Genomic DNA, 14,846 nt, shown 5'->3' on the forward strand with positions numbered 1-14,846 from the left:
ATATATTTTCAAGAAGACCGAGGAAAAAAGAGTTGGTGGCATTCAGTCATTTTTCAAAATCCATGAGTATACTAGCACCTATACAACAAGCATTATTTATTGTATAAGGTCTATTTTTACAATTGCAAATCCTTATGTATGTGGTCCACACTGAGTTTATCCAAGTCACGGACTCTGTGACATCTTCTTTTTACAGGAAAAGAACCAACATGAACCAACCAGCTATTTTGTCATTTAGCTGTCAGGACTGTTTGACAGGAAGCCTCTCTTTTCTCTCAACTGGATGTCTCACACTTCTCGACAACACCTTCCCTTCAGTCTTTACACTGAAAACTGTGACTGAAACTGATGGGCACTTTTAAGGATTTGTGCTGACATTTCTCCACTTACTGTCCCTTTTCTCACCCTCTCCTATTTTCAACATGATCAATTTATCCTGAACGAGGCAGGATTTAAACAATGTGCTTTTCAATGATTAGAGCAACAGGGTTTGGCAAACAAATTGTTTTTTATGGACTATGTAGTGAGGGGGTTGGGGTTCAGATAGATTTATAACATCTCAACCCAGTTAACGTGAGAAATCCCACACGACAATGAGAAAAATCAAATCGATGTGTTCTCAATCCTCCCATCGAATCATTTACTGGCAAAATTTCAAGAGTCCGCCCCAAATCAGAATCTGTTGTAGTACCAAGACTGACCTATGGTAGGCAACACTGTACCGTAAGCTGAGTGAAACACTCAAGAAGAAGAAATAGAAGAAGCTAGGTTAACCGTTTCCTCATCAGTAAACTGTGGCTGTTTCTCAATATAAAGAACGCAGGGTACATTTTCGTATACTGTCCCATGTACGGTCTTTTTCCTTTTTTTTTATAACAAAAGAAACTTAGGGAAAGGCCGCTACTGCGGGTATTTTCAGTAATGTAACCCCGAGATCAACGAGGAAACACTGTGCTCTAATATAGAAAAATTGCCTCCACTAATAAAATGATTCTCTAAATATCGCACAGGTTTAGCATGAGTGTATTTTCCATGATGATTGGAAAGTCTTAAGACATCCAATAATCAGACTTTTGCTGACATTGCGGGCTTTTGCTGACATTGATCGCAGGTGAAGGATCTCATTAGGCCTGATTATCATAAATGTTGAACAGGTTTAACATTTCTGATTGTTGACAAACTGTTTTCTGTGCAGATTGGGAGGGAAAAATCACTGTCAATGCACCTAGCACCTTTGGCAGAAGGATAATCTTTTCGTGACATCTGACAATCAGGTCTTTTCTGACTTTGGTTGGAATGGAGGCAAAATTCCCAAATTGGTCTTGATTATCGCTGTGTCTGTCCCCCGCTTGAGGCCCCATTTCACCTAGTTTAAGAGGTTAACCTTCCTGGCATGAGCGGAGAAAATCAGATGAGTCAGGGTGTAGGAGGAAAGATTTACAAAGTCAATGAAGCTTACTCGATAAATGTGTGCGCGCTCGTATGTGTGTACGCATGTTTGTCGGCAGCTCTTATCTATCAGCGGCAAGACAGTGTAGGTTAATTCCCTTTTCAGCAGGGTTCAGAGACTGCCTGTGTGCATGTGTGCTGCGTGTGCCCTTCAGACAAGGACGGCAAAGATGTTGGTGCGTCCAGGAGAGGAGATGATCCGTCATAAGTTGCCCGCAGCTAGAACGTTTGCACAACGACCCCCCAGCGCGTCGTTGTGACTCTTGTGCTAAACAGGCTACGCGTCTGATTTGTGTCATCGCGTTTGGCGAAACAACACCAACAGAAGTACAAATAACAGGGCAAAGGTTACGCTTTGTGCAATATTTTACAAGGCCGATTGTTAAACAACTTTTCTTTTTTCTATCTCTACTGGCTGTTTTTTTTTTGTTCATGTTCTTCATTCATGCACTTTACATCCTTCCTTCAGAAATGATCTTCCCTTCCTAACGACCTTCCTTCCTTCCTAATTTTCTGCCTTACCCCACACACACGTTATATTCATGTATCTTTATGTCCGTCCTTTCATAATTTTAACCTACTTTTTGCCATTGTTCCTATAGTTCCTTCAGTCTCTCTCGTTCCTCTTTTCCTTCTTCCTTCCTTCATTTCCCCTTGCTTATTATCTTAGACCCTTTTTTGCATTATTCCTTCCTTAGCTTAGAACTACTTTGCTGCCTTCTACAGCATAAAATCTACTTTCTTGCTTCTTAAGTGCATAAATAGGTTTGTGTCACTCCATAGACTTCATGGCATCATGTGAGCATGACACCTTTATAATGTAAAAGTCCCACACTTCAAATAGACGTTAAATAGGTTGATAAGTGTGCTACGGTGTGCTGAGGGGCGAAACAGGAAATAGAAGTGACAGCCGACACGAGTAAATATTCTAAATGTTACACTACGATGACCTGTAGGTGATGGATGATGTGTCAGACTTGAGCGCGAATGGAGAATTTGGTGGCGTGGGCAGCTCATATTGTGTTAGACATGCGCACAGGCACACACAAACACACCCACACATATGGGCACACACATGCACACATTAGCATGTTTAACTGACAGTTCGTCACTGTCACTCACTCTCAGCCTTTCAGGTAGACGACGGAATAGCATGGATAAACTGGTGCCTGTCATTTCAAGATTGCTCATTGAGCCTCTTTGTAGTTTTGTCATAATATCTTTAACTTTGCATTCTACTCATTTATTATAAATGACATGTACTCAAACTTTACACCAGGAACCACTTCAATAAAAGACTTCATAACCATGTTCAACAGTAAAACCCAGTAACATAGTAGGCTAAAGTATTTATCCAAAACAGGCTGATTAAATAACAAATATTGCACACAGGTTGAAAAACAAAAATTGTATGTTATTATTGTGACATTGTGTGTAATAAACACTGCAGATGAGTTCAAATACAAATTTGAGTTAAAGAAAACATTTGAAGAGAAGCAGTTCTGGGGGAAAAGTGAACTTTAATTACGGTACGCTTAAAAGTTACATACAGCAGAACTGTACTTTAACGATTGTACTGTGCTAGATAAAATAATAATAATAATAATAATAATAATAATAATAATTTTAAAAAACATTTTATTTATAGAAACGGAAGGGCAAACTCCAAACTATTGGTGGTGTTGGGAATCTTGTCACGTGATTTTTGTTGTTGCTCCTTCAATTGAAAAAGCAAGTTAAAGAAAAAGCAAAATGTAACCTTGAGTCTTTATTGAACTCCATTCTGGGGAAATGTGACGTTACACTTCACTACTGTCTCCATTCAATGTATTGTAGATGTAAATACTCATATCATTGTGCCATTGTTTGGTTTTGCAGAGACTCGAGAGGACCGTACGAAAAGACTGTTTAGACACTACACTGTGGGATCCTATGACAACTTCACCTCATACAGGTACGTCCTCCCACACGTGATTATAATTTAGTTTACTTATGATCATACCAAAAACTGCTGAGAGTTATTCTCCTTGGAGTGTGACGCTGGACAGCAAAATCTGTCGTGGTATTGGCTGCCATCTAAAGGCAACAAGCTGTCACTGCATTTATGAAATTTATTGGGCCATTTTCTTCATCGATGGATCTCACCAAAAACAACCAGCATGCAATAAACGTGTAGAGATGATCTGCTTTAATTTATCAACCCTCAATAACTGTTCTTCATCAAAATAGGCAATAGACAAACTTTTAAATAAAGGCAAAAGCATAATAATAAAGGCAAAAGCATAATATATTTCTTTGTGAATGTGTCCAATGTAATCTCGCAAAAAAATGCACTTTGGAGGAAAATACAGTGTGTGGCAATTTCAATGGCAAAGCGGCAGTTATCATGTGACTTTCCCACACGGCGGGCATTGTCTCCGGAAGCCTTCTCAGGCTTTCTGTGAAATGTCAGCTATTCATTCATTCCTTGCCTGCTTTTCGAGTTTCTAAATGTCAATTGTGTCGCCAGAGTCCCAGGTTTTATTAAATTTACTGTTAGCTTGCGGGCTACACTTGACAATCAACAACCATATGCAGCCAATATATCAACATGGCTGTCACTTGGGTACAAAAAATCTGAAATTGGAATCCAATGTACATGTCATGGAGTAAAAGAATCACGTCATGAAGGGAAGATTTCCTAAAGTGAAATTTAGTTGAATAGTAAGGGTAATAATGATAACTATCCTAGCAAAGTGAGAGAATTGGAAAATAATGTATTTCAATTTCAATAGATGCATGTTTAACTTTAAAATCTGCTTTAGATTGCACAGATTGCTTGTGAAAGGAGGCCTTTGTTTATGTATATATACACACAATCATTTTAAGCCTTGTAAATGACATACTGTATTACTTATTTCACAATCCAATTAACCTTATTCAAACGGAGAAAAAAAGGGTCTGTTTTGAGTAATGTGTGTCAAAGTCGAATTTAATGTCTTCCAAGAATCCAGTCGCCAATTCAACCTTTGCAAATAGTCTGTTTAATTAACACTTAATTAATGCTTAATTAACATTTGCTAAGTTTCTCGGACCAACCTTCAATATTTTAAATTCCTGCTTCATTCCCATCAAGCAAATTACATTTACAGAGTGAAATGAGATACAATACAATTTCCAGAATTTCACAACTTCAGGAATTGTGTATAACATAATACAAAAGGGTTTGACCTCCCTCTTGCAGAAAGGTTTGTTTCCGATCAGCCACTTGCACCAGCGCAAGCTCTGTGTTCTCTTGGTAAGTCTGGAGTGCCAAGTGATGTGTTGTTAAGCTAACTGGAGAGCTAGAGCAATTTCTAATGACTCATTTCCCCACGCTGCTACTAAAACATTTGCTTTGATGTTGGAGTGGCCGCAACATTATTGAGCCAAGTGTGTTGACTTTGCATTGAAGTGTATTTGATGAGTGTTTGACAGAAGTAATAAGGCACAAATGATTTGTCACCGGCGTACACCCAACTGGGCATTCTATGCGTTTTATTTTCATGATGACTTTTTACTTGTACTTGCTAGCTTAAAGGTCCTAGAAATGTTTGCTTTCTAGGCCTGATATTGTCCCAACAGACTGAAAACAGTTGGATTAATGATCTGAATTTTTATAATGATGAAAACATGACACAAACAACGTACTAAATTTGACAGAGCAGTACATTTGGTTATCATCACCACTTGTATCACCTGTTACTGTTGGTAATAGTTTGTCCATCACGCTGTCACTTCTTCCAAATTTCCAAGAAACTTTTAAATTACCATATACATGGAAACATGGAAGTGTAAACACAGTCTAAATAGGCCACAAGCATACGCACTTGCACGCAGGAATCACTGGTTTAGTGCTACAGACCAGCGGTCCCCAACCTTTTTATCATCACGGGCCGGTCAATGCTTGGGATTTATATTGCGGATCGGGTGCGCGTCGCCGACTGACTGTTTTCTAAAGCACATCATCCTTCTCACTATGTAATACCAACAGTGGCCAGAAGCGACGCCAAAAAACAAAGATCACGCCAAACAAAGCACAAATAAATGAACTGTTTAATCAGTTCCAAAACATTATTTTGGGTGCGGTCCACGCGGCCCGGTACCAGTTGATCACAGACCGGTGGTTGGGGACCGTTGCTATAAACCATTAGTACGCAACAGTTACTATTAAGAGAGAAAATGTCTATGATGTGAGCAATGCTTTCACCGAGAAAGTGGCCATCACAGCCGGGGAGGACAATGTTTGCGCTGCGTTTCATGGTTTCATGAACTGAAATGCATACTGATGAATGTTTAGAACTAATTTTTAACAGATTTTTATGATTGAAACGGTTACACTTTTTAAAATATGGTTTGAATGAATAAATAGCTTGCACATAGTCGAGCAAAGCATTCTTGGATGCTTTTCTATTCAAGGAACAAATGGGCACATTGCAAAAGTGACAATTTTGGTGTGATATGCACTCAAGAAATGCAAGATAGAAGTTTGCAAATCCCCCTCCAAAATGCATTATCTAGTTAATTAACTATACTTGGTGTGTTTGATGGACAACGTGTGGTCAAATGTGACTTTTTTTTTCTGTAACCATCACACAAAAAGGGATGGCTGGATGAGGAGATTGCAGATAGTAGACTGTAGAGAGTACTGTTTAATGGTATTTTTTTCAGAGGTTTAATTAGTTTTCATTTTTAGTTGGATGATGGAGGTTTATTTTTTGGGGGGGTGCACAGGGAGACGGACTGTTACAATTTTTGGCTTGAAAAAATGGCATACCAACGATAATGAAATGAAATGAAACAACATAAAAATGTAAAATGCCCACCTCTGCCAATATTAATCAGAATGTTGTGTTTAGACTAGCGGGCATACATAGAACATATTGCAAAGAAAAAATTGGACTTGCCTTGAGATTTAAGTCTGAACAACTGGAATGAGAACAACTGGAATTAGACAGCAATGAATTTCCTCTTGTCATTTGCATCATGTCTGAACCTGCCGCGCAGAGGACTGATTCGCTTCTAAAATGCTTCTAAGCTGCACTCCAGTCACAACTGCCGTTTGTCAGTGTTTGTGTGCATATTTTTCTAGAGTCATGCTTTCCTTTCTCATGTGTTTTCTCCCCCAGTGATTACATCATAGAGGAGAAGAATGCTGTCTTACAGAAGAAAGAAAACGAGGGATTTGGCTTTGTCCTGCGGGGAGCAAAAGGTGACCATTAGTATTACTGTAGTAGATTTTACACTGTAAAACTCTACTACATAGTAACGCTAAAATTTAGAGTCCCCACTTGTGAAATCTGCAAAACGGTTGAGAAAATCGCAGCAATGTTTGTGGATCTGAAAAACACATAAAAATTGTGAATACATTTTTGGATCTCAAAACACACGTGAAAATCACAAATGCATTTTGAGACAAATCCCTCCCCATAGTAATTTGTAGGCAGGAAATATGGTGGCACAGTTGGCCTGTGGTTAACACAGCTGCCTCACAATGTTCAAATCCAGGTTCCCGCCTTCTTATGTGGGCTGGAAGAAAACCCACGCAAGCATAGGACGAACACCAAAACCACACAGCAGAGCCTTGAACACAGAATTTTTCGACTGTGCGACATACTTACCAACCACTTGCCCACCGTGCTCAAATGAACGTATCATATGAGTCAGTAGCAGCTTTCATCAACATGTTTATGTACTCATGCACTCTTTTGTGTGTGTGCGTGTGTCAGCGTGTGTGTGCGTGTCTGTGGGAGCTGCCAACTCGCTGTCCCATCTGCTGCTCACACATGGCACTCGCATTTAGCAGACACCTCGCCTCTCGCAGTTTTTCATCTTTTATTTCCTTCTTTCCCTTTCCCTCTATTCTTCTCTCCATCTTGTTTGGCAGCCTCCGTCCACTATCCCCTCCATCTATTCCACCAGTATGGCCACTGTATTCAATTCCTTCAGAGCGAATGTGTTTTACTCTTTTTACCCATGTGCCCCCCCCCCCCCCCCCCCCCATCTTGCTCAAGAGGCCTGGTTACCCTGGCAACCCCTGCTAAGGCACCTTGGCAGAGTCTACTTTACTTATGTATCACTCACTACTAGAGGAACTGTCTTTTATTTTGCTATGAGACACACACACACACACACTCACACATGCTCACACATTCACAGAGGTGGTCAGCCCGTTAACATTTTGCCAACAAACCGCTAAATGACGAAACATATTAAAAATGAGTGACTAAGACCAACGCAACAGCATATTTTGTCCTTCATTTTAATCCATCATTGTAATTGTTAGCACCTATCACCGCAACAGTTTATTACCTCATCCAATTAAGTCTTGAAAATTTCTGAGAAAGGTTTATGCTGCCACATACTTGTGAAAATGGAAGCATCAACACAATCTAAAATGACAATGAAGCATACATACATGCAGCAAGGATCGAATAGCTGAGTGCAAAAGCATTAGTATCTCGGAATTACTTTTAAGAGAGAAAGCGTATTTAATGTATTGCACTGATCAACACTTTCTTATAGAAATAGCTTAACATGGCTGGAAGGTCATTGTTTGCGCTGCATTTTAGTCAAGGTTTCACAAACTGAAATGCATACTACACACAATTTTGCTCAACACATTCGTAAGGTAAAAAGCAATGTTTGGAATTGATTAGTAAGAGATTCTTGTGTAATTTTGTCCTTTGAACATGATTTGAATGAATAAATCGTTTGCTTTGTTTTGTTTGTTTTATAAAATTACATATATGTCCTCTTTCTCAATGCTGTATTCAGGAACAGGAAAAAAAAGAGGCAGCACCTAGGACTAGTATTGACCTTTAATCTTGCCTCAGGCCCTTATGTGTGTAGTTTGCATATTCGATCCATGTGTAGATTCTCCAACATGCTTTTCAGATATGAGTATCATATAACATGGATATCAGACCATTATAAAAAAGAAAAATGTACAATATTTAAAAAAAAATGGGTGAACTTAAATTGCAAAACAGTGTGAAATTCCACCAAATAATTGGTTTTATTTTAGCATATTTTCAGCAAAGAAATGGAACGTGACATGAACTTGAAATTGAATTCAAAGTAAAAAATAAACGGCAAACTGTTTTGGCGCAAACGTATTTGTTTGTTCTGTGATGTAACATTGTTCTTTACCAAAAGTTGTGTTTTTACAGTATATAAAGCTTAAAATTAAGTGACATATGCATTTTAGTATTCTACATAATTATGAGCAATGATTAGGCCAGTAAACTGGGGGATTTCCTATTACAGTTCATTGGAAAGCCAAGATCATATTTTTTTTTTTTGGTTATGCTAAAGCAGTTAACAACGTTAGCACTTAACTCTTATCTGCTCCTTCAGCCGAGACACCCATCGAGGAGTTCACGCCGACCCCAGCGTTTCCCGCTCTGCAGTATCTCGAGTCTGTGGATGTGGAAGGTGTGGCCTGGAGGGCCGGACTGAGGACGGGAGACTTTCTCATCGAGGTAATAGCGTGGACACACAGAATTTCATATCTTGCCAGCCTTTGGCTTGCTATGAAATGTAATCCATGACATCCTTGTCACTGAACGAGATAAATACAACATCTGTGATTTTGTCTATGTGTGATGGTCGTTAGGTGAACGGCGTGAACGTGGTGAAGGTCGGCCACAAGCAGGTGGTGTCATTGATCCGACAAGGAGGTAATCGGCTGCTGATGAAGGTGGTGTCTGTCACGCGGAAGCCAGAGTCGGAGGAAGTTGTCCGCAAGAAAGGTAGGCACCCGATACGGATTAGGATTGTGAAATACTACCTGTGAGATTGCACCTTCAGATTCTCTTGAATGTTTTGCGTTTCCCCTATGATACATGGAGCATGTGAGTAGAACGTCTGCCTCGCCTTTATTTGCTGGCATGCACATAAGTGGTGACTTAAAACACTTAATTGCATGCTCCATTTACAACGCGTGAGTATATATTCGTACACGTCACAATGACAATTAACAGAACGGAAGCGTTTGTTCTTTTTGGCTTGATGACAATGGCACAGAGAAGAACACATTGCTTGCTAAGATCAAGTAACAAGAAGCTTACCAAACAGGATTAAAAAGTAAAGTTTACACTTCCAATTTATCACAAAAGACAAGAGGATTCCAAAGCTTGCTTTCGTCTTTTGCGATCTATATTTATTCCGTCATTTTGATTGAAAGTCCAGATTTGCAAATTTTCTCATCTTTTGAATTCAATCTTTCATTTTCGCTCAAGAGGATGGTTACTGCAATCCAAAAAAAATGAAGATGATTGTTGTGAAGGTGGTGGTTCAAAAATCCGGGCTCACAGACACAGCATTTTGTCCGTAAAATTTTCACTTTTCAAGAGTGATAGGTGCAGCTCCGCCTCCCCTGACTGCACGACAGTTGCAAACTACTATAATACAAGTTTTACTTTTTGAAACAATTTGTTGTAATAAATGGATTTAGCCTGGATATTCAAATATTTGGGCACCCACTTGCAGTGTAATGAAATGCACATAGAGAAAACAAAGTCTGCCTGCCTGCACCTCTGCATCTTCAGTGCTCCACACCACCGTTGTCATGGCGACTACCCCGCATGTTTTGAATTAAGCATTGCATTATAGCAACAGGCTCTCTCTACCTCTCGGACTGGTTCCTCTCCTTTTTGTTTTTTGTTTTTTTTTTTTTTTTTGCAATCCTCCTCCTCTACTAATGCTGCAGCACAACCCGCACACATGCAGAATCGGCAAAGACCAGAACTATGGACTTATGCACTGACTGTGGACTTATGCACCGTATGAATGATAGTTGGATTCAATTTTATTTGTTTTCACTGAAGGACATGGACGTGGTGGACTGACTTTTAGACTGTGTGTTGCATTTTTTTTCTCGGGTCTCTCGGGAGTAAACTAGTTCCTGCACAGAGGGACTGCATTTTGCACACCTGAGATGCTTGAGTACATATTTTGAAGTGGGCGAGATTGTAACACTGAGCGTTTGGTGTAAGATTGCCAAATTCCCGCGAGCTTAAAGGTGTGATGTCCGGTGCATATCGTTCTCCTTAGCTGTTAAACCATTGTCCTCTCGCCATCTGTCAGCGCAGATGTCGTTTTGTTCTTCTGACATACTGAAGGGTTGCACGTGCAAAAATAGGAGCAAACTTGATAGCTCATGCCAACAGATGTGTAAGCTGTTCCATTCTCCCAACCTTGCGCACCCCGGTTTGTGTCTGCCATATTACAAAATTGCCAAGTTAATTTTATGTGATCTGGGAGAAGTTTCAATAGAGTAGATGAATTTAGCACATGAAATGGATTGGAAAAATTGCAGGGGCTAAGATTGTCTTTCAATACATGGGCGGAAAGGCATGTGTAAACTGTTGTGCGTTTACATGGCTGCGTTACCGTGGCGAGGAGGAGGCGTTGGCAAAATAAGAGATGAGAAGCAGAAAAGATTCATTCCACTCATGTAGTGTTTTTTGAATTGTGAGAAACAAAAACAGCTATGAGATACAGTCTGTTTAGCAATGCAATATTGAAGCTTCTGTGTGATTGAAGGACTGATTTGCAGCTGGTCCCAAGAAGGAGTCATGCCATATTGTCAGTGATGGAACTCTCTTCAATTTTCTATTTCTTGCATTTGGCTCCTTTCCAGACTCTGCTCTAACTGGTTGCTTTCTAGGAAAGTTTTTTTTTTTTTTTTTTTTGGGGGGGGGGTGCATGGGTTGTTGCCATCCCAAGTTTTTAGTCATTTGTGTATATTCCTGCCTGCCGAAAATTACTGGAGCGCTCAATTTCTTTTTTGTAACTGAGTTTTATGTTAGTTTTCCTTCACTAATTTTTCCAATCCCATCACCTGTGCTTGCTGTGTCCTCACAGTAAAAATTGTCCATGGTGAAAACCAGCATAATTACTGAAAGCGCACAAGTCAATCAGGCCCCAAGTGAGGGAGGACCAATTTAGGTGTCCAAGGTGCTGTGTTGTTGCATCTCACATTGCATCCATAGACCATATTTTCCCTTGATGCAATGTTTTATGCGGCACTGACGGAGAAACAACCTCAGTATGAAGAAGTCAAGCTCCCAGCATAACGCTTCATCCAAATCAGAGCCTTCCAATACAAAGCCGATGGTGACATGGGCGAGCCATCTGCGCGAGGCTCACACAGGACTGAGTCGCAAAGCCACAAGATTTCCATCACGGTCATCAATGCCGTCGTGGTCGTCCTCAACGCCATGCCTTTTTTCCACAGCGCCGCCGCCTCCCAAAAGAGCTCCCAGTACCACGCTCACGTTGCGCTCTAAGTCCATGACAGCTGAGCTGGAAGAATTGGGTGAGTGTTGGTGTTTTGGGATGTGTGTCCTTTTCTGCATCCTCCGTGGAAAGCCATTTACCATTTGTTCAATATGCTTCAAAATCACTTCAAAGGCTTTTTGCTTTTTGCCCATGCAGTATCAAAATATGACTAGTCATTGTGCTGTTCAATTAATCAAAAAGCAAACTAGTGCCTAGACCTAAAAGTGGATATCAAAGATATTATGTAAATGCTCAAATGGCTTTCCAGACTCCTCGTTTTGTCTTTTTCCCACTAACTTTATCAATAGTTACTTCTCTTGGCTTTTTCTTTTGCCTTTTGTCTCCTATGCTGACGCTTTCATTGTCTACCAAGCTTCTGCTCGGCGGAGAAGAGGAGGTGAGTCTGAGGCAAGAGACTCAGATGTTTTATCACTGCTCTGTTTCTTTTGTTAGGCAAGGACACATTTTTGCTAATAACACGTCGTACTAACCTTATATCATTATGCTGTAAGGCTTTGTAACACTGCACAGTTACATTACCATTGCATGAAAAATTACAAAAATATTGATATTATTTAAAATTTATTGAAGAGGAAAGTTAAATGGGCATCTTGTTGGAAGACTGGTTAGCACGTCCACCTCACAATTCAGAGTCCCGAGTTCAAATCCAACTCGCTCCGGCCTTGCTGTGTAGAAGTTGCATGCTCTCCCCGATCCCATGCGAGTTCTCTCCGGGCACATGACAGGTGTATTGAACACCCTAAATTGTCCGTAGGTGTGATTTGGTGCTTGAATGGTTGTTCATCTCTCTGTGCCCTGCGATTGGCTGGCTTCAGGTTGTCCCCCGCCTACTGCCCACCCACCGAGGCAGCGACCCTAGTGAGAATAAGCGGCTACTGATAATGGACAAATTGAATGCGGGTATATACAGTAGATCCTAGCGTATACTTTTGAGTAGAAAAGGCAAAAATTGTCTGAAGTAAAAGCACTGTTATTTTGAACAGCGTTTCTCAAATAGGGGGGGGCGCAGATGGCCACAGGGAAAAGACTTTTTTGTCATGTAAGGTGTAATTGCAATAAAATATGATTTGTCTTTTTTTTTTCCGTTTCTGGCATTTGGGTCATTTTTTCTATTTTTGACTAAACCGTAACCCGTATAAATGCTGTAAAAAACAATGAACACTTGTTGAAAGTTGATTTTTATTGCGCTTTTGTTCATGTTAAAATGATACAGTTTTAGGTATACTTAAAACAATTTTTATGGATAAGAATCATATTTATAGTCAGCGTGATGAGTGGGGGGGTGAAAAGTTTTCTCTTTCCTGGGGGAGGGGTCTTGCCAAAATTTATATACTGTATATATTTTTGCATTCTTCATAAGAGGTTAATCACCTCTGCCTCTGCCTTCCGTACGATTTAATTCATTCAGTGTACTCTTGCTTGTTGCGGTGGATGACTTCTGTTGACATAAAAAAGTCAATTAGGTTACAGGGCATTCATTCATTATAATAAATGTGTCACCAGATCAGGAATATAGAAAATTCTGTCACCAGACGTTAAGTATTTGTGGCCTGAAATGTGCGCATTTCGGTAGATACAAATTATAAAATTATTATTTTATAATATTATATTAATATTATAAAAAATTAATAATATTAATATTATAAAAATGTTATTTTTTTGTACACTAAAATGTAAACATGGGCTTGACATGAGACCAGAGGTAGTTTTCTTTTTTAAATTGAACCGAGCTTTTGTATTATCCCACTTTTGCCATTCTTCACAAAAAATAACAACTTTGAGAGGCTCACAAAGTCTGCATGCAGCCAAATGGCTGCCTGGTTCCGTTTGACTTGTGGAAAGAAGTCAAATGTCATTAGTTGTTAAATTGCAGTCCAAAAAAAAAACCCCTAGAAAAATGGATTGCTTAACATATATAATCAAGTTAAACTCAAATGATGGTGGCATCAAAACTACTCTGGATATGTACGATGTATCCCAAAAGTTACTTGAGAAAATGTAATTAGAGAAAATGTTAGTACCCCCCTCTGATTACAAATGAGCTATACTTAAATTTACTTGGAGGATTAAAAAAAAAAATAGACCACAATAACACTGCAGTTTGAACATTTGGTTCTGTGATTCTCTTGAAGAAACCCATGTGCCACACTCAGTGAATCACATCATTATGCCAATTGTCATATCATTATTTCTATTCTTTATTGTGTTTAACCATTTAAAAATGATCCAGCTATTGACTCCTGATGTGTCTCATTGTTTTCTTTCTTTTTAACTTACTTAGTTGTGGCTCATTTGCCTTCTCAACAGAGAGACTTGATGAGATGTTGGCGTCCCAGGAGTCTATGTTGCGCTCCCAGCCCTCGGAGGCGGATTACAGAACAGCCACCGTCAAACAGCGTCCCACCAGCAGGAGAATAACACCAGCAGAGATCACTGTGAGCACACCTGCTCAAAGATCCAACATCTCACATTAAAGAAATAATGTCTTACAGTTCAATGCATTGTTTTTCTGTTTTTTCGGGTGGGGTGGGGGTCTGGCTGCAGTCGCTGTTTGAGCGACAAGGGATGACGCTACATGGAGCATTTCATCCAGCCATGGAGAGAGGTCACATGGCACTACCTAAGGGGATGTCCAGGACAAAGTCATTTGGTAAAAAACAAACCTCTTTCCTGCTCTTGTGGGGCCTTATATAAACAATTATGTGCTTTTCCAAATCATGTCCAATGAATTCAATTTACCGCAGGTGGACTTGGATTACGCTGTAGAAACATCTCAAGGATGAGTATTGAAAAAAAGATGCACCTGAGCATTGTTTAGCTTCAGCAAAGGCTGTAAATAGTTATGTACATTTGATTTCTTAGATTTCTATTTTTAATCAATTCTAAACTTGAAAAAGAAAAGACATTTTTTCCACATTGTCAAAATGGGATATTGTCTGTTGAATATTGATGTAAGTGATTAAGTTAATACAGTTTGGATTGAGACTGTACCATGCCAAAATGTATAAAAAGTGAAGCGCTGTGAATACTTTCCGAATGTACTGTATGTTGGTATTAAGCAAGCAAACTTT

The 14,846-nt window shown here is 39.6% G+C and overlaps 1 protein-coding gene across 1 annotated transcript in view; it reads left to right on the forward strand.

Moving 5' to 3' along the window:
* Positions 1-14,846, forward strand: part of shank3a (SH3 and multiple ankyrin repeat domains 3a) — a 209,434-nt gene that overhangs the window by 177,926 nt on the left and 16,662 nt on the right. The window contains exons 19-27 of the mRNA XM_088417218.1: positions 3,328-3,403; positions 4,673-4,726; positions 6,597-6,679; positions 8,827-8,951; positions 9,086-9,221; positions 11,711-11,791; positions 12,128-12,151; positions 14,083-14,210; positions 14,320-14,425. Coding sequence (XP_088273344.1) covers positions 3,328-3,403; positions 4,673-4,726; positions 6,597-6,679; positions 8,827-8,951; positions 9,086-9,221; positions 11,711-11,791; positions 12,128-12,151; positions 14,083-14,210; positions 14,320-14,425 — 813 coding nt within the window. The remainder of the gene's footprint in view (positions 1-3,327; positions 3,404-4,672; positions 4,727-6,596; positions 6,680-8,826; positions 8,952-9,085; positions 9,222-11,710; positions 11,792-12,127; positions 12,152-14,082; positions 14,211-14,319; positions 14,426-14,846) is intronic.

This window comes from Hippichthys cyanospilos, chromosome 6 (genome assembly GCF_059441005.1).
Source record: "Hippichthys cyanospilos isolate Australia breed blue-spotted pipefish chromosome 6, RoL_Hcya_1.0, whole genome shotgun sequence".
In the NCBI taxonomy this organism is placed as follows: Eukaryota; Metazoa; Chordata; class Actinopteri; order Syngnathiformes; family Syngnathidae; genus Hippichthys; species Hippichthys cyanospilos.